General features: G+C 38.7%; 2 protein-coding genes and 1 long non-coding RNA gene across 5 annotated transcripts; all 3 read left to right on the top strand.

Annotated features, from left to right (window-relative positions):
• The first annotated feature begins 1,967 nt into the window (after positions 1-1,967).
• LOC146473896 (uncharacterized) lies at positions 1,968-5,808 on the top strand. Its single transcript, XM_085117935.1, has 2 exons — positions 1,968-2,669; positions 5,488-5,808. Coding segments are annotated over exons 1-2 (627 nt in total). The 5' UTR covers positions 1,968-2,043; the 3' UTR covers positions 5,489-5,808.
• Positions 5,809-8,094: 2,286 nt separating this feature from the next.
• LOC146473895 (uncharacterized) lies at positions 8,095-13,271 on the top strand. Of its 3 annotated transcripts, none has more exons than XM_085117931.1 (3): positions 8,095-8,315; positions 8,411-8,845; positions 13,121-13,271. In XM_085117931.1, exon 2 carries the CDS (start codon positions 8,458-8,460, stop codon positions 8,833-8,835), a length of 378 nt encoding a protein of 125 aa, XP_084974057.1. In that variant the 5' UTR covers positions 8,095-8,315; positions 8,411-8,457; the 3' UTR covers positions 8,836-8,845; positions 13,121-13,271. The 3 variants fall into 3 exon arrangements, with proteins under 3 accessions (XP_084974057.1, XP_084974058.1, XP_084974060.1); XM_085117932.1 differs by having other exon boundaries at positions 8,095-8,319; XM_085117934.1 differs by lacking the exon at positions 8,095-8,315 and adding an exon at positions 8,319-8,336.
• Positions 13,272-15,330: 2,059 nt separating this feature from the next.
• LOC146473894 (uncharacterized) lies at positions 15,331-20,088 on the top strand. Its single transcript, XR_014866263.1, has 3 exons — positions 15,331-15,611; positions 18,827-18,855; positions 19,900-20,088. It is a non-coding gene; the product is annotated as an uncharacterized LOC146473894 (long non-coding RNA).
• The last annotated feature ends 357 nt before the right edge of the window (positions 20,089-20,445 follow it).

The raw sequence follows: 20,445 nt of genomic DNA, 5'->3' as shown, positions 1-20,445 counted from the left end.
CTAGCGTTTGATTTTCAGAGATGTGCCGACAGAAACCTAGTTACGAAAAGGCCCCCTGTTGTTCTAAGTGAATTTGTTTGCCGATCTCCCCCTCATGAGATATCCTGCATAAACCATGGTAAAATACAATGGACCCCCACTCCCCCCACCAGTCCCTGTTTAACTTTAAAACCTCCTCAAGTACACATAAGCTAGTATTTGTTATCTTTTGCCGTGGATGGCTTGGATGGTGTAATTTTATGGATTATAACTTGAAAACATTGGCCTGTGTTTTTTGGGCAAATTGCTAAAGCCTGATTTATAAATCGTTCTTCATTGGACAATTGATCACTTAATCTCCCATAGCCTCAATTACTAACCACTGTTCGGGAAATGAGCCCAAGCAGGACCCAAGGGAGTGGCGGAAATTGAGCCTAATACGTATTTTCTCCCGTTGCTCAATGATCATGAAATATCTTCGTGTCAGAGAAAAGGTTCTATGTTAAATATTTGAGTAGCTTTGATTGAAATACAGCAAACACTTCATGTCAGGAACTTTTTTATGCCCCCCCCCCCCCCCTATGTACCTTGTTCTGCTTTCCCCTCTCCTAAAACCTACCTCTGAAAAATCATGACTGCCTCAAAATCATCAAACCCGTCTCTGCTCCTGTATAAGTTATAAAGTCTCCCAGCTGTCAGACAGACAGTCAGTCTCGCAGCAATATGGGCAGCAAGAATATTCACACCTATAAGTGTCAATCATATTTTCACATATGATCATGCTAAAGATCCGTTACATGAAAAGAACAAAGTTTTAATGTATTAAAATGCATGCATGCAAGATATAACCTACTGTATGTGAAAATAGAGTTTGATGTTGCGAAGAGGTCTCAGGGTTGTCACGCAATGCTTCCCCCTACCATGACAACCTATTTTTAATATGTGTAGTTTGACTGTTTCCTACACAGCCATCATCAGGGTCGTTATGCAATATGCCTCTTCTAACCTACAAGCAAGCTCTCTGTTTTGTCAGCTGTGAAAAGATTATAGACAAGCATTAAAGCAAGCTGTGAGACTAGGACCTAACAACGTGCTCACAGGCTTCACTTCTCCCCACTATATATGACAGCTGGGAGAATTAAGTGTTGTTTACAACAACAACAACAACTGACAGTTTATTCAGTACATTTCTATATATATGAGTACATGGTATTGCCTATAATCAGAAGCATATAACCCCATATGCTTCTGCTATAATAAAATAGGGTTAATATAGTATACCAGTAATCTAATTTCAAAAGGATCTCTCACTAAATTAAATAATTAAAGTCTGTCTATAATCTTACATGAATGGATATGGGAAGCTGTAAGTCTGCATATAGTGGGATCAACATAATTGTTAAAAAGAAAAATCTAAAATATCTTGCTTAAAATCAAGCTGCCCATATTTCTTCCAATAACTGAAAATTGCGTACTGTGCAGTTCTTAGAATTTCTTTTGTGATTGAATATGTTTATTTTCTAGTAGTTTTTATGATATAGGCTTTATGCATCCTTACTTATTGGGAATCTGCTATATTATGTTGACACAGCAATTAAGTTGTTGTTGTTGTTATTATTATTAGTATTATTATTATTATTATTATTATTATTATTATTATTATTTTTATCAACGTCGATCAACGTCTGAAAAAGTTTTTGTATGGATATTCTTAGCATGAACTGCAGAATTATGAAGCATTTTCTTTTTCGATATCGTTATTTAATCACCTTTCTGTAGTTGTTTGTTTTTCTACTAATAAAGTATTATTATATTATTAAAAAAAATTATTATTATTATTTTTTGTTATTATTATTATTATTATTATTCGTTGTGTGACAATCCCCTTCCCCCTCCTCCCTGCTGCGTATGGCTATGTGTGACGCTGATTGGCTGCCTTTTGCGGTAATGTATGCATGCGGAATTTCTGTTATGACGCATGTCGCAGGTTACTTCTCACTTATACCTAGCTGGCTTTATTTTGTCAGAGTCTTGTTGGAAAACGGCGACGATCAAGACGTCCTCATGCATAAGTACAAGGAGATCGACTACAAGGCCCCGAAAACCCGTTTGCCGCTTTGGCTGATCCCATTTCTAGTGGCAATACTGCTTCTTTTGATCGGCATTTTTATTTTTATTACCCTCGGCGCTAAGCACCATCGCTGTCTCTTCTTCGATTGTGAACAACCGCGCGATAAAGTCGTGAAACCGAACGAACTACGCAACGACGGAATAATTCCGCCGAAAGACGAGTTAAGCAGACTCAACGAGAACAAGACTAACTTCATGATTGTGCATGGAGAACTGATCTTCGATGGCGGCGCTCCGAAGAGTTTGCCATCAAACTCGCATTTGAAGGTGAAGTTTGAAGACGTGAGTATCATGGATGCCTCCTCTGTGGTGCTTGGAGAAACTTGGGTTGACTTGTCGAATTACAACAAAGCACAGAACCTCAACTACACCATAAACTGCAAGAAGCCCAGCCCTCGTGGAAGTTACAGTGTTTCGGCCGTATTGAACATGGGTTGGAAAGCGAACGAGCACTCTTGGATAAAACAAGGTGATTATTTCACGGACACGAGCCACCCTGTGAAAATCGAGGAGGAAATCAACGACTACAAGAAGGATATCACTGTGGTTCGATATAACTAGTAAGTATAACTGGTCAGTTTTGGTTAAACTACAGAAGACAGGGTTTTTGGAGTTCATATTCTCTCGTAACTTTACTTTCATAAGAATGAAGTCTTGATCTTATTTGGATTTCTCCATTTTTTCCGAGCCCTGCCATTTTATCCTGATTTGAGTATACTACGTGTACCTTTGAAGTGCACCTGTCTTCGGTTTAAAGCTCATTCCTAGATATTTTTTATTCGTGTGAATTGGCGTCATATTTGTACCCAAGAATGCCTGAGCAACTCATTACTCTTACAATATATAATATACTACAACTTACTTGCTTACCAAAAGGTTAAGCATTATAATAAGCTTAATTCTTACTTTTAATTGCATAAGCTGGGAACAAATTAGCCCAACTTATAGAATATTGCATCTGATCTCCACTCGAAGAGACCAGAAGTTTTGAAAACCTTTAAATAGCATATAAGCCCATATCCCTGCAACAATATCTTGATGTTTTTTAACAAGATAGTATTCGGGTGAAATTGTTTGTTCACCTGGTACTGCTGTACCAGGGGAATCTTTCTTTTTTTTTTCGGTTTTGAATTTCTTTTATGACTGTACTAGTCAATAGTCAGTGGCTAGTGCTTGAAATGTTTTCGTTAATCGTGCATGTGCAATGAACGATTTCAGTTATAATAAACAAAAATATCACTCCCTCGGCCATTCTATTAGTTGCTCGATGGGCTGTAAACTTTCAGCAAATGTGGGCACTTTCCTGACTTCCATGGGTCTTGCTCCTCCTTCAATTAAAATGCACATATTTTGGAGTCCGAAGTTAAAGTGTATATGACAGATTTTTTTTATTTGCTTGATCGAATCTTCTTGTTGTTCTCGTATGAAAATCGAAAAAATAAATTAGCTATCGATTTTTTTTCCTCTCGTTTGAGGCAGTCAAAGACGTGAAATTTCAATTGCGGGTGTGTACAAAACCGCGCAAGGCGGGAGACTAGGGATAGTGGACCTGTGACGTCAATACAAGAACGCCACTTTCGCGGGATTCTCTGTTCCACTTTTTAACGTCTTTCGTGTTGCTGCAGCCGTAAACAACGCACCGCATCACCATCTTTCTTCCTTTGCATAAAGAAAAACACTGATTATAAGCCCAAGGACTTGCTACAACACCAACACATCAATTATTACAAAAGCATGTAAAATAAATTCCTCCCTGTACCTCCTCCTATCTCAGCTAACCAAGAACCACTTACCATACTTTTCGACTGAACCTTTATTCTGAGATACAATAAACATATACTGGAATGAGTGAGATTTTGTGCAACAATTTCACAGACTTTGGCTGTAAAATCACGACAATGATTGAAGATTTTATTTTAGTGGGAAAAGCCAATGATTATCCCTGAACTATACAATATTGTTAAAAACTGAATCAGTGGATAATGCAATAATTTTTTCCAGAGTTTTTAGTGCTCATGGGATATCACCTATAAATAAAGCTGGACCATTGCGTAATGCAATTCCAGGGTTTTGATTGGCTTAGCAGCCATGGTATAATGAGCCATTTTACCATGCCCAATAAAAAGCGACCAATAAATTGCCTTCTGGTTGTTCTTGTAATGCAAAACAGACAAGATCAAGCAATATTTCTTGATCATTTTTTTAATAAAATAATTATTTTACTCACTCTTGTTGGACATGAGATGATTGTAGCCAACTTGGCACTATCAATCATCTCATATCCAATGCGTGCTCGTGGAATAATTGTCAATTATACTATACCTGACAAATAGCAGCCATTAAACTGTCTTCTTCTCTTTCCTGAAACATAAAATTAGCAAGATCTTACTGGACTTGGATGTTCTTAATAAAACAAGAAAGACAAAGGCTTATGAAGCAGTCCCAAAATAATAAGAGAAATCTTCCTTCAGCCCTTAAGTGGGATCCTAGCCCCACATCTTAAGTCCAAGAGCAACTTGCTCAGGCACCTAAGCCCCACAAATATGATTTAAATTGACCCAATCAATTTAGCTATTTTGTCATTGCCTTCTGGTGTGAACCATAATAGCCAAGCAACTTTGTACCATCCAAGAGAAATAGTGAATGAACTTGAAACACCCTCAGACATTTCTCTATTGTATTTTCTCCTTCCATTTTACGCAAAATCTCTCCTAACTTGGATGACAATCTTGATCAGCTTGAGCCTTTCAACAAGGCTCTTTTCTCACCAAAATAATAAAATTTGAAGTCTGTTTATGTACATGTACTTGTACATCATTTCACGATCATGTTATTGGATAGTGAGCTTTGACTGTCAGTGTGTTCGCAATCTGTCAAAATTGCCTTAATTTTTTGAAGGTTTTGGAAAAGTTGTTTTCAATTTTTTTTATTTGTTTGGATTCTTTGGAGAGCTTAGCTTTGGAAAAAAAAAAAAAAGGAAAATTATCTTCCTTGATGGGGACTTGAACTCATGATCACCAGATCGCCACATTTTGACAAGTGACACCTGGAGAACTGGGGTGGGTGACCAACACGAGAACATTGATACGGAAAAAGACAAAAAGAAAAATATGTAAAACATTGGGTATTATTTACAGCATATCACAAACGTGACTGCTGTTTAACAAAAAATTTTATTCCCTCATGCTTGCTGGATATGAAATTATTATTGTCAACTTAGCACTCTCACATCCAATGCAAATGCATGGAATAATTATTGTTAAATATATCTTGGTAATTATGTTTCGTCAGTCTTTTCCTTGGTCTTGAGTGGGCATTGCTTGAGAAAAGTGTTCTGGTTGCTATGTTTTGATGCATGGTATTTTTGCTGTCTTTCAGATCATTACAGCGCAGAGTCTAACACAAGATTTACCCCTGGTATCACTTTTAAAATGAAACTACATTGTAAACTGCAGTGACTGTTCATTCGTGATTGGTCATTGAAAGATGTAAATTATTTTATAACTGTGTCATTCTTGAAAGAATATTTAAAATAACTTTAAACAGACCAAGCTAAATTTCAATCAATTGGGTTTTAAACAGGAAATAGCCAAGCCAAGCACTTTTAAGTTAAAGAAAACAAGAAGAGTAAAACAGTATGTCATCTGCATTTAGCTATTGAAAATGGTTTGTGAGAAAATAAATTGAGCAAATACTTAACTGTGTGGAAAGTCCTTTGTGATGTTGACGGTGTGGATTTTGTCAGTGTTGTATGTCTCCTGGAGAAAACAGCCTGTGTTTGCGCTTGTCCCTAAGTAATAATTTTGTTGTTGTTTTGGTTGTGCTGCATTTATTTAAGGTGACTGGCATGGTCGTCCATATGTTTCAAAATTTGCTTAATAAATTGGATGGGCAGTCGGTTAAGTCAATTTGCTATCACTAAATCTAATGTGTTGGTAATCACTAAATTCAATTAGTTGCTGGCCCAATGAGCTCTGTGATCCCACTTTTTACAACTGAATTGTTATCAGCATGTCAAGACAACTTTTTGCAAAGTTTAAGAATTGTAGGGAGGTGTTCAAAGTCACCTTAAATTTTCGGAAAATTTAAGGCTTCGCCTGAATACCCCCCTACAATTTTTTTTGTACTTTGCAGAGAGTTGTGTTTTTGACATGCTGATTACAACTCGATAGTAACAAATGGGTTCACTGAGCTCATTTTTTTGTTTAATGTCACCTAAAACTAAAATTATTGCTGTTTTTAACAGGTTATGTCTTTGCTCTTACCTATCAACCAAAAAGTTACCATTATTGTATTATCCACTGAGTGGTAATGATTGATAAAATTATAACTGAAGGGAAGTACTATTTTCAAAAGCAAATTTCCTACCAATGTTAATCCTCTCCACCCTGCCACTTTTGATACAGGCTCTATCCAATAATAAGCCCCTTAAAGATAGCTTTCTACATCTTACGTTGAGAATTTTTGGGTGTTTTGAACAGTGAAACTACTTCATTTAGCCTGTAAGTCAGTTTAAGTGTGATAGGAATACATATAACTACTACATTTTTGGTATGGCGCATGTGAAGGTAGGCTTTATTTCCACCGCTCCCTCGGGTCCAGCTTTCCGCCCTGTTGAGAGCAGGCTCACTTCCTGAACAGCAGCTGGTAATCGAGCTTACTGCGAAGGCTATGATTTATGTTATTAGTGAAGCTGTGAAAGGATGTTTTTGTCATCTTTGTAAAGGATAATTGCATAATAACAAAACTTTTGCTTCTAACTCTTATTTAGGTCTGCCTCGTGTTATTGTGTTAAAACCCTGGAAGGGGAGGGGGTATTCTCCCATTATTATTGTAAGCTGTATACATGTAGGTATGTGTGGTGCCAAAGGGTATGGTTTTTGAGCTGTTTTGTGAGAAATAAGGTAGAAATTTTAACCATTTTGAAGGTCTGAAAATGTCTATGGGTTCTTGAGAACAGGTCTGAAAGTGGGTATGAATATTTTAGAGGCCTGGGGCCTGTTTCCTCGAAACTCCCGGTAACTTACCGGGCCCGATAAGTATATTTTGAAATATTTTTTCGCCGATTACACAGTGATTACAGACATGGTACTTGGCCAATGTTTTCATAGAATTATAAGATTTGAAAATTTAGTATTCAAAGCTAACAAAAATTGACTTCTGTTAAGGAACATTTTTTACCAAAGACACTTACCGGGCCCTGTAAGTTACCGGGACTTTCAAGAAAAGGGCCCCTGGTCTAGAAAAGGGTACCAGAAAAACATATTTTTGTCCGAGAAAGGGTCAGGCTTTGAAGTACAATGCAGTACATGCACCGCCCACAATTTTGAGGAGTATGGGGTGGGGGGGGGGGGGGGGTGGTTAAAGAGTAGTGAACTGGATTTTTTGTAGCCTGCTTGGGGACCCTGGAGAGGGGGATGCTTTGGTTAAAAATGAACATGGGACACGTGGGATTTAAGGATTGGTACTGTGTAGGATGCAAAATTCTCAGATGGCCACTGATTGAATTTATGGTGGTCCCTTTAAGGGTACTAAGCCTTGAAATAACGTCATTTGTAAGTCAAGTGATTTGGTACCTTGAAAGGGTGAAAATGAATTTATGCATTGAGTCCCTCCCTCTCTTGGACTTGGCGTGTGCAACTGAAGGCTTCTGCCTTTCTGCCTTGTCACACTTGAACATCCTAAACTGACCATAACAGCTAATTTTTGCTTACAATATCACTGTGGTCAAACATGTTATGAGCTGAGAATAAAGGAATGAAAATAAAAAGTACATATTGGGAGGGGCTTCCGTATGTTCCAAAGCAAGAAACGCTGATTTTGCCGTTTTTCCTTTGTCCATTCTTTGTGCATTGTTTCTGTCTTCCTTTCTTTCAGTTCTTTCTTCCCTTTTTCCTCATGATCATACCAATAACTAACCTTGCGTGACGACTCGAATAACGCCAGGAGCTCGAGGGAGGTCTGGAAAGCAGTGTCGTGTGACAACACTCGCCTTCAAGCAAGCGAATTGTCGCAAGCTGCTTGAATGGTCGCTTGAATGCTCTCCAACCTATCCTTTTTTTTGTCATTTGAATTTTGATTGGATGACTGTATTGACCACCTTCCGTTTGAGATGGAAATATCCAATTTAAATATTGAAACAGCTGAATGATTGACACTTTTTTCAACGGTGTGTTTTTCTCTGGTGCTTTCAGACCTTTCCGGTGGTAGGTAAAGAAGGAAATATGGTAGCTTACCTTTACTGTAATTTTGTGAGTCTTTTATACTTATCTGTTGAAAGTTTTTCTTTTGCGTTTAACAGAATCGTTGAATACAGGCACAGATCAGTAAAAACAACTGAGGAACACAATGATTGAAATCACTGGTGAAGTAAAATTCCGCGGCAACTCGGCCCCTGAACTTTATATTCCAGAAGACTCACATTTGATCGTAAAGTTTGAAGATGTGAGTCTGATGGACGCACCTTCAGTGAAGCTCGGTGAAACGGAAGTAGATTTGACGAACTTCAAGAAGGGACAGGCCTTGATGTACAGTATAAAATGCCCAATGCCTTCGCCCATTGCACCCGATTACAGTGTTTCTGCCGTTTTGAACGTGGGCTGGACAAGGGACCCGGACTCTTGGATCAGGAAAGGGGATTATTTGACAGATACTATACATCCTGTGCAATTGGTAGATGGGATGAATTTCTACAAGGCTGATGTCGAGTTAGTGAAATATAACTAAGTGTGTTTGGGTAAGTGGCTGAGTCAGATTTGGCATCCCAGTTTACATGGATTTATACAGTCGACTCCCGATAACTTGAACCTTCAAGGGAAACTGAAAAAGGTTAGAGTTTTCTGGAGTTCAAGTTATTGAGGGCAAAATTACATAGAAAATGACCTGAAAGGAAAGGAAAATTGAGTTATTGGGAGTCAACTGTAGTATTATATTGCTGAACTGGTGCGGGCTGAAAAGGAGCATTCTGATTGGCCCCCTGAGTTGTCCGAATTTTCCTATATGGACCGATAAGTTGAAAAGTTTGTTTGAAAGGAGCAAAAAACAAAAGAAACAGAAGCTGTTCAAACCTTCTGTGTCTGAGTTTTTACTTCCTTGCACTTTTTCTTGCACTGCTTGAACATAAACAAGTTTCACGCAGACTAGAAAGCAACAAGCGGGAAAGTCTACACAATAAAAACCTTATTGAACTGGCGCGTCAGTCCATATTGAGAAAATATTGGTCTTGTCCTTTTTTTTTTTTGCAACTTTATGGATCTTGGCTCAGTCCATAAACTTGCAAGCAAAGGTCAAGACCAATATTTCAATAACATATATGTATAATAAACTACATAACTTAGAATCCTACTTCTGCCATCATTCTTTTAATAATTACTTGCCAAGCTGCTCATCTTTTAACCATAGCAAAAATTTAGAGAATTGTCGGTGATTAAGAAGGTGCTTGAATTATGGTGTTGATCTATTGTCTTTACAATTTCATCATCTCAAAAGACCTTTTCATAAATGGAAGTCAATTTATTATTATTTTCTCTGTCTGTTAATAATATTAATAAATTAACCCTATACTAACCTAAATTATTTGAGAGTAAAAAGTTCTATTAAATTTTTCACATACTAATTGAAGAGTTTAATGCAAAACTATCGTAAGTGACAATTTTGGCCATATTTTTTTTAAATGCCATCCAAATGAGCTGAATGTTTGCATGTGGCCTTTGATTTAAATAGAAAAACATTGCCCTGTATTTTATTGCAAATTTTTGCTTCATTTTGAAGAAGCCCTGAAGCTACCATTCTTTTTTTTCTGGGTTTTATAATGTATTTTTAGATGATCAACTGAACAAGAAAATCCACTTTGTCAGGAGCCCATAACTGGGCTCCTGACTTAAATTTGTCGATCCTAGCATTGGGAACAGAGGAGTCAAATTTGACTCTTTCAAGCTGAGAGCATAACTGACCTATGTCGAATTTTAAGCCATTTTTTTTATTTTGCTTGGATTTGTCTGAATTTTTACATGTGAACTACAATGATGAGCTGTCAGGTTAGTAAGGCTATTTTTCATAAAAATTAGAAAAAAAAAAAAAAATCAGCCAACATTTATGAAAAAGGCCTCAAGGAGACTGTTACAGATATCATCAATGTATAACTGCTCTGCATTATTAGTAATGAGCGTCCAATTTAAGGACTCTTTTTCATCTATGGCAATAGAAAATTATGGCCAGACTCTTTCTAGTTCATGGCAACTACTTCAAGAATGGTATGTTTGGCTACCAATTAAAGAACAGAATGCATGGAAAAAAAACTTGAAAAATTAGCACCAGTAAGTTTCCAAGATCTTAATTCCTTTGTGTCTGAGGTAAATTTCAGGTAATGATCTGTTGCACTAAGTATTGCTTTTTCTTTGAAAATCTACTTCATTGGTCATCTAAGAGCAATGTGTGTGTATACCGGTACTTGGAGCTTAGATTTTAATATAATTTAAGGGCTGGGGGCATAACCACCTTAAATCATCATTTTATTTTGCTCAAAAATGCCTGAATTTTTGCATGTGGCCTAATTTAATTTAGTCAGAGAACATCGCTCTGTGTTTTTTCCACTTGATTGTACCTTAAGTTTTTAAGAGAAATGAGGCCAAAAGACAGGGTTAATCTGTCATTTCATGTCACCCAGCAAAAAAAGAAAGCATCAAAGTGGAACATTTGACACTTTCAGTGGGAGCTTTTAAATTGTTTGTTTCTTGCTTGCTGCGTTAAATTAGTATGTGTTTTTTTGTGAATTTTATGAAGTTTGAAACTCAAGGACATTTACATGTTGACTATACATTGGGAGTTAAAAAGACACATTACTTTTTGTTGTTTTCACGGCAGCATGTGCAGTTTTCGAGTGGTAAACTTTCCAAAGTCTTACTAAATAACTACAAAATGTAATTAATTTAATCCCCACAATATGTCTGGCTCCTTAATGTGAGATGTTTTTACCCCATGTGGTGCACAATTTAAGGATACTGCAAGGATATTGAATAGTCTCCTTTTAAAGTAGTAAATTCCCACTCTAAGGCCCATTTCCACGCTTGATTCAATGTGGTCATTTGTTTTTGTTCTGAAATTGCGCTATGGGAAGTATAGCTTACAAACTAGAGATACAGTACATTCCATGTATTAGATAGAATATTACTAACAGTATAATCCAGCTTGAAATTAGTGAATGGTAAATGGTAAAAGGATTGTTTAGAATATTTGGTTCTTCAAAATGACACAAAATATTCTGAAATATGCCATTTTTATTTTAAAAAGGAATTGTTTAGAGTGCAGCATATTTAACCAGTTGTTCAAACTGCTGCATTCTGATTGTTAAGTAACCACTTTGGCTGCATGCCATTTCTGAGCTGAATGGAACAGGAAGAAACTCATTATAGGCTTAGGCTTATTATATTATTAAGTAGCCCTGGTTGCATTGACTTTTTAAGATGAAGTAGCTTCAATGTTAATACCCAGGCAGCTGCAAATATGCCAACCTCTGGAGATTATTATTTCTTCTTTTTTGCCAACCCCTTATTAACAATTATTCAACCCCCTCCCCAATAGGCCAAAATTGCCCACCCCCCAACCCCCTGCAAAATTGGCTTCCTTTCCTTTGGTTTCTGTAAACTTCAGCATCAGATTGGGTGAAGGAAAGTGCAACTACAATCTTGGACAAATCTGTTAGGGAACAAAATCCACAAATTCCACCACTACAGTGATACATCAACAACTCTGCCCCCTCATCAGTGTTAGTCTGCCGCTGTAAAAAAGGCTGGGTAATCATCTGACCTTTAACATTAAGTGAGGGGGAGGGGGGAGTGAACATTTACCACTCTCCAGATAGTGCTTTACCTGAGGGAGATTGAAATCTATGCACACAATTTGCATTTTTCTCAACTTCCTTTGCCCAAGATCTTAGTAGTGTCAATTTGGCTTTAGTCTTATAATTTATCTTTAGTTAATATATATTGTAGTGTTCCCAATTAATGCAGATTGCACTTAAATAGAAGCATTTGACCTGACTAAAAAAATTCCTACTTTCAATTGCATGCTTATACTGACTGACTGACTGTCTAATAGATGGACAGAAGGCCGATGGACTGACTGACTAAAGGGTTGATGATAAATCCAAGGGTATAAAACTTGAAATTGTGAATTATGCCTGTACCTCCTATTAAAGTATCACCAAACAATTATATTACCAAAAGTCTATGCCTACCAACTGAAACCAAGTAGTTGTTGATTGTGCTTATTACTGCATGTATGCTAGAATGATGACAGCCTACAATCAGAGACAAAAGGTATAGGGACAAATGTTACAAAGTCCTCATATTAGCTACCAATTTAGTGTGACTGACCATGAAGCCATATTTCTCATTTAAAACCCATCTTACTACCCCACCCCTCCCCCAAGACAATGTTGAAATCCACAACTCATTTCCATTACCCGGGCTCAACATTGTAAGTGGGGTGGGAAATGGACTCTTCTCTTTTGTGCATTCCTATTTTCTGCCGCGTACGTAGGGAAGCATAAATGCGAATTTGTCCTAAACATTTTGTCATTGATTGTAGGTCAAGAGTGTAAAGAAATTAAAAGAGCCAAAACCCCAAATATGGAGCTATGTAGTTAAAGTCAGACTCCCATATAAAAGCGATGGGGGTGATCGCCATACCTGTTAGGAGTTAAAATTTGTTGTTTGGTACCCCTAAGGGTGCTTAAATCTAAAATGACGTTCATCAGAGGTGGTACCTTTTAGGGTATTGAACTGAAAAATATGAGAGGAAGTAAATGTCAGTCAACTGCTTTGGTCCCTTTTAGGACCATGCTCACAAAACAGCATTATAGTCCCTTTTAGGTATCATCACTTTTATATGGGATGTCCCTCCCCGCCCCTTCCCGGGAGTTAAAGTTAAAGGGTTTTGAGATCTCTGTAATGGAGTGTAAATTGACTTACCTTGATGAACTTACAGAAAACTTTGTTCTTCTTGTTTATAGTTTCAGGTTCTAGCTTTCATGATTTTCCCCTACTTGTGTGAAGATCAAGCTGGATTTTTAACATTTTTCCATTTAATTTATTAAATTAAATATGTTTGTGTACAACTTGTAAAAATTCAAAATGAAAATAAATCATAATATGTTTATGGTATTTGTATGAATGGCTGGAGTTGTCAAAGTTATTTATAAAACCATGCAGCCCAGCCCTTTAGGTGTTAATTGGGCAAAGAGGCCAGTTCCAAAGATAAATTAGCATGTTGACCCTGAGCTGCTGGGATAACATGTATAAACAAACAGGGCGGAGGAGGGAGGAGGGGGTAGGGGTGAAAGGGGACAAAGAAATTATTTTATTCGGGCAAAACTGGTCCTGGTATTCGGTTCCAAATTCTCCTAAAAATATATATACATATATTTATAGACCTTAATATTCAGTGCGAGGTTTGCCGTGCAAAAACTAAGCTTTATATTCTCCTGAGACTTAACATGGCCACCAAGTGACAAAGGTCTATTAGCTGGAATTGCTGCCAAGAGAAGAAAAACAACCCAAAGGCTATTGACGAATGACCCTAGAATGATATTTTTGCTGGTATTGTAGCCTGCTCCAGATGTTTACAACAGCCATTGCGATATGCTAATTGAAATATATGAACAGGCAGGGGCCAAGATGTAATCGTACAAGAAATTCTCTATCTGGCTATTTCTCATGAGTGGGAGCCGCGTAAAGCCATGACTCTAACGTCTCTGTGAAACAGCCGACAAGTTCCATCCCACAAAATGACCCTAACCCCCCTCCCCCCTCCACACCCCTGAAAAACGTTTTGCCCCTATGCCGATGATGGCATGCGTGTTCAATATTATGCAAGGTGTAGATTTGACCTTCAGTCAATTAGCGGCTTAAAGTGTTAAATCCAAGAATGAAGAAAAAAAAAAAGAATCCAAGATAGATGGAAGCTTCTTGGCGATAAGCTGCACCCCATTTATTAGCATAGCGCTTAAATGGGCTCAAATTTCCTCCCCAACATCTCCCGACTTATCAGGAACTACAAATCTGGAGATTTGATTGAACTACATTACGAAGACAAGGATTGAGCTCGGGGGGGGGGGGGGGGGGGACTCCCATATGAAACAGACGGGGATGCTCGTCGTCTCGCTTAGGGGTGTAAATTTTGGATTTTGGTCTCGCTTAAGGTGTTCCGGGCAAAGCGCCAATATTTTAAGCCGCCAAGGTCTCGTTTAGGAACACAGAATTACGCAAAGAGAAACAGAAGTCAAATTTTCGTTTAACTTGTTTTCTTTACCGCATTAGGGGTCAAAATTTGCTTAAGCCACGCCCAAATTGGTCTCCTTTAGGGGTAACAAAAAGCTTGAGCCACGCCCAGATGGTCTCCTTTTGGGGTTAAATTCAAAATTTCCGACAAGCATCCCCGTCTGTTCCATATTGGAGTCCCCCCCGGGGATTGAGTAAGGCCGCTGCTTTTCGATTATATATTTACATCAATTAATTAAGATCGATTAAATAACTAATGAGCTTGTTAATTACTACGTCACAAACAATGATACAAATCATTTATGTGCGCAAGTCGAGACGAGAGGAGGTTTTCCCCGAATGGTGAGATCAATTTTGTTTACTTTATTTTCAAAGTAACATTATTAGCGATTTGCATTTCTCAGTTACGTTTTCGATATTTAAACGCTTTGGCAAGAGGATGGAAACAGTACAAAAATAAGTTCGCTTTGAGTTCCACAGCGCTCACGCCACGCGCTAAAGTGTGCCCACTCTGTCGGTTTCCAAGTACTTCGTGGAAATCTGTTCTCTGCCACATGAAAACCAACACAAACCAAAGAAGAGCAGCTCAAACAGAGAGGGCACACAAAAAATGTTAAACAATTCCAAAGGGGAGTCAACAAAAGGACTCTGTCCTCAAAATTTAGTTGGTTTTTTCTAGAGCTAATGGGGAAAGCGGAAGCATGCGCGCTCATACTTTGCGCTTGTCAAACAGCTCGCGCTCACAGATTCTCGTGAAAATCATAACCAACAGTTGATATTTGCAAGAACTTCCAAAAATGAGCTTTGCTGATAGATGAAAAAAAGGCCTTAGTTTTTGCTTTCAGTTGACGAACGAGAAGTTTTAGTTAAAACTGTTAACTCTGAGAAATCTGACCAAGAAAACAACCGAGATGTTTTTTTCTGTTGACTGCTTATAGCGACCAGCGAAAGCGCACGCAAGTAGATAACAATAGCATCATCAGCAACAAGAAAAACAATTCAACAAAAGCAAACATCCCGCGCAGAAAATTCCGATAAGGGTCGCGTGGAAGGTTACCCTCTCTCGCCCGCACGCGTTTCACTTTTCTAGAGTTGAAGGTTGGCAAACGGAGAGAGGAACCGAAAGTGAATAATGTAAAATACTTATATGAAGAGAGGAGGAAAGAGAAACCGTAGAAGATGGGTAGACTGAGAAAATAATGACTACAAATTTTACAAGGTAAGGTAAGATAAGTTAAGTCTTTAACTGAACGAATTATAAACTAAGCGCTATCTAATAAAAAGCAAATCAAAGTGAGATTCTATCGTGAACTAGATAGATTGTTTATTGAGAGGGCTTTTTCAATTATATTCTTTGCCTCAAGCTATCCCTAATAAACCCGAGGGTCTAATTTTATGTTTTTTGGCAAAAGGAAACGGTAAGGTGACGTCATGAATGTGTATACTACTTAACAATTATCCATCCCGTTGCAATTTCATATTGCATTAACAATTTAGTCTTGATTATCAGTTCAATGGAAGCTGTAAACTTAACTTTTTTTTCAGATTGCGATTCAAAAGTTTTGTCCACTACTTGCAGACGCTTGACTTTTCTTCCGACAACTTGTGTCCACTTTTTTCAAATCGACACAAGTCTTTTGTCGTTTCGGCACCTCAGTGCAAGTTGCTCTTTGCGCGTGACATCTTATCAAATGAAAACCCCAGAAAATGTTGCGTGAAATACAACTTTTAAAATACTACGAAAGTTCCAGTCTCTCTCTTGCGCCATTGCACTCCATTGCATTGCGATCCAAAAGCTCGCAATGTCATGCGTACTAAGCAGAACTGAAATGGCCCCCAGACGTTTCTTTACGTGTCAACTTGCGTCTACTTGCGTCAGCGCTTGTTGACAGGATGAGTTATTCTGTGTAACACTGAACTAGGGGATGATTTTTTTAAACACGTTGACAGGTTTTGAAATAAAACAGAGAAGAAATGATGTCAGGTGTTCAAAATCATCCACGCGCTGTCTTATTTTAGTGGCAAGTAGACGCAAGTCACTTGTGTAATAAAGATTGTAATACTGCGCAGCGTAGTTAATAAATGTGAATTCAAAATATTATAAAATTGACGCTGTAAGATATTGTAAATGGAGGTTTCGGCAATGCTGCCTTCTTCAGGGTACAAAACTATATCGTTGAAAAGTTCGTTAAATTTGCTCGCATGCCAAAATTCATAAAAGCGCGCGTTAAAAACCAAACGTTAAAAACCAAACGTTTATAAAAACTTTAACAAGACGTTTCGGCCAAAAATCTTCGGCCTTCGTCGGTTTAAAAAATGGCAAATAAGCAAACTCTTATCTAACGTTTCACAAGTCAGTGTCATACACATTTTAGATTACATTATGTCCATTCCTGACTGCAATTTCAGTATATTTCAATTCATGCGAAACTAAAGTCCTGATTCAGGCCACTAGGACTAACAGTTCCATATTTGAAAATGAACCGCATCTCCTGCTTTTTCCGGTATTCTAGGCTGGCTAGGCCTGCCCTCAAAACCGCAACCATCAGATCTTCGAGTGTGTGGTTCTCTCGGTTGAAATGAGCGAGCACAGGAAATTTAACGAACTTTAATTTTCAACGGTCGTGCTATGATTGCTACCTTCTCTACAAGTTCTTTGACAATCAAGTTAAAATGCATGCGAGAAACAGCTAGAAGTTTGAGAACAAGCGGGAAGCGCGAGCGGGATCTCATATGCGCGCGCTAGTAGCCCGAGGATTTATGCGCAAGGCAGCTTGGCCTTTTTTTCTTTTGTGTAGGGCGTCGGGCGTGATTAGGCTGTAAAATAAGCACACCTTGCAGCTTGCGTCTAACTTTCCTTCTTTCCGAACATATACCCAGCAACGCTTTGTACCACGTGGTGGATTTTTAGCGCAACACCATGCACCACTTACGCGGATAACAACATCATTGCTGCAGTTTTGGAAGACAAACCAAAACTGCTCCGTTTGTTAGACGGTTTTCCATGCACTATATTACACGATAACAATTTTTATGCAACATTGTTGCCTTAAAAGACATTCCATATAGCATGGCAGTTTTACATGCAACAACTTCTGATACTGACTTTGCGGCGGCAATAACGCGCGGTAAGCTGGTGTATGAATATTGCGCCATAATGGGTTGGACAATTTTCGGCATAATTTTTGTGCTGTTGGGATATGGAAAAGATTTTTAATCAGCTCTAAAGTTTCCAGCTATTTCTCTATGTTTTTTTTGCGGTCCCAGAGCCGGTCCTCTGAATTAGAAAATTAAAATTTTCTAATTGAAAATAAACTTATTAATTATTACATCACAGACATAACTACAAGGCATTTGCGTACGCGATCGAAAAAAGATGCCTGTTCGGTTATTTCTCACACTGGTTTTGCCAGCTCACAAGGAAAACATTCTGAGTACGCTCCTCAAAACAGAGACCTGTTTCATATCAACGCGGGTTGATTTCTCACGATTCTTAACGCTATAGAAAGTATCTGAGACTTTCCAAGAGAGTGCAGCTCGGTTTCAAGAAGCGATGGGATTTCCGACCCTCTGTTCGTGGAGCTCGCAGATAGGATATGACGTGCATTTCGCAGCTATTCGTCCCTCGTGCTGCCAGCCGATTGACACACACTTCATGATACATTACATCCACACGTGGTTGGAACTCATGAATCCAAGCATTACGCTCTCCACACAACCAAGCATCAAAACAACCCTGCTATCACAGAGACAGCAACGAGTGAATTGCAACTAAACTTAACAGAAAGAGTACGAAAACGTATTGGAAACTTCATCGAGATTCACACTGAAAGAATTTCATCATTACGATTTTTGTGTTTTGGAGAAGGCGACAGCTGATTGGCTTGACTTTGGAGCAGTGATCATCGGAAAAATTTAGTACAAACCCATTTAAACCTCGAAGCATTTTAGACAATGTGTAGCACGCCATGCTATGACGGAGGAAGGATAGGAGAGCTCAGGTGTTGGGAGGGTGCCATTGGCGGCCCCTGAGGTCCACAACAATCGCGTTGAAGAAGGCGTCGGTGAATAGCTACTTTTTAAAAAGACGGACAGCGAAAAATAAATCAGACTTTTGAAGACGAGGAGTGGCAAATGGAAGGGGACGAATGAGGAGAGCGCCCAAAGGCAGCAAACTATTGACAGAATGAAGGGAACCCACAAATGACTGAGAAGACAAGAAATGCCTGTTTTTTGTTTGGGCCTCTTCTTGGAAGCGAGGCTCATTAACACTGGACGACTTGTTACTGATACTGACTTTATGACTGATTCTTCTCTCTTTCTTCCTTTTCTACCTTCTCAATTCTTACTAAGTATTAAAATAGTCAAATTTAGTTACTTATATTTCTATATATGCCATTACTTTTCCCTTAATTGCCTTTCGCCTGTTGCTCTTATAGGTAGCGGGTGCACAAGACCAAGAATTCAAGTGCTGGTAACTCAGTGTATCGATTATTTTTGATATTTTCTTTGGTTACTTTCTTTTTAGTTGGGGGCCTGGTAAGGTGATTACTTACTTGACAAACGCTCTAACAACAAACAAACGCAATACAAACATGACTGTGACTGACTGCTTTATGACGTACATTCACCCTCCCCAGGCCCTCTCATGAGGGCAGGGTGAGGTGGTGGCGCCACGGAGTCTGCGTGGAGCAACGTCACATTCGCCTCTCGGGGAGTAGCGACCCCGCCCAACCCAAGTCTGTGCCCTCCCCTGGGGGGAGGGAGACAGCCGCCGTGCCTCAGTAGTCTGTCAGTCGTGGTGTGGTTGTCAGTCTTCTCTGTGCTTGGTATATTTAACCTTTATAGTTAATATTAATTATAATCGTGCGCACTGTGCTTGCTATGCTAATAACTAATTACGTCCACCGCACTTCTTGGCTTTCCGACTTCCGGTTTCTCTGACTTCTGGTTTTGCCAGCAGAACCGAAAGTGAGGGAAACAGGAAGTCAGGTGGCTTGGAGGTAAGGTGGAGATTCTGAACTATGCTGCTTACCTATCTTTTTCTTTTTCTTTCTTTTTCTGTCTTCCTTTATTCGTAGCAACCAATATACAATCGTTTCTTCGGTGTCGGGATCAATACAGGGCGTTTATCTCCCTTATTGTGACCGATGTCGCTAGAGCGAGAATCCAAAGGTTGCTACGACTTTTTTACTTTTTTATTTTTAATCGATATTGCGGATCGTTAACTCGATTTGCGATATCGACTTGGCTCTTTATATTGCCGCCGCTGCTTCGCATTTTTTTCGATATCGTACCGTTAGCTCGGAAACGATATTGATATGGCTTTTTTGACTGTCGTCTTATAAGTAAGAAATCACTGTCCTCATTGAGCAATCGATGGTGACAGCAATATCATGGCGACAGTTGCTCGCATTGCACTCGTTGCTGCCGCTGCCTTTTTTCTTTTTTTTTTTTTAATTTAATATAATTATTTCTGTATAGTTTATTTTTTACTTACTAATGGTTTCAGTTTAGGTCTTTTCAGAGAGAGAGAGTGATGATGGTGATACAAGACCAAGATCAACTGATTTATAGGAGCAGAGGGGGCAATATACACTACGCGTTCAAGAACCTTTGCTTTCAAGGAGATTAAAGACTTCATCAAACCATGGTAATTTGGATTTTTAAGAACCGCATAAGTTGATCCATGTGGAAACAGGTCCAACCTTCAAGCCTTATTGCGAACCTCGTCTTCAGATCGAGATTAAGTCCAACATATACTTGGTGCCTGCTAAAGAGCAGGCGCCATCTTGGATTTAATAGGAATCGCAATGAAGGCGAGGTTGGTCCGCTCTCGATTCGCGACAAATTCGCCTTGTTTCCTATATGTTCCCTGTGATCAATGGTAGTAACCTTATTTATTTTCTTTCCTGTTACCTTTTCTTTCTGTCTGTATACTTATCTTTCTCTTCATCTGACGCCTGACGACCACTAAAACTGATAACAAGTAACAAGTAACGCAGCACCAGTGTGTCACGGCCTTAACGACTGAAACTCTCCTGACCGTGCTATCATT

This window comes from Pavona decussata, unplaced genomic scaffold, assembly GCF_977016875.1.
Source record: "Pavona decussata unplaced genomic scaffold, jaPavDecu1.1 SCAFFOLD_92, whole genome shotgun sequence".
In the NCBI taxonomy this organism is placed as follows: domain Eukaryota; kingdom Metazoa; phylum Cnidaria; class Anthozoa; order Scleractinia; family Agariciidae; genus Pavona; species Pavona decussata.
This window is presented reverse-complemented; position numbering and strand designations above follow the sequence as displayed.

What these genes read in the sequence shown, in the direction of transcription:
- LOC146473896 (XM_085117935.1), top strand. Translation starts at nt 2,044, where the DNA reads ATGCATAAGTACAAGGAGATCGACTACAAGGCCCCGAAAACCCGTTTG.
- LOC146473895 (XM_085117931.1), top strand. Translation starts at nt 8,458, where the DNA reads ATGATTGAAATCACTGGTGAAGTAAAATTCCGCGGCAACTCGGCCCCT.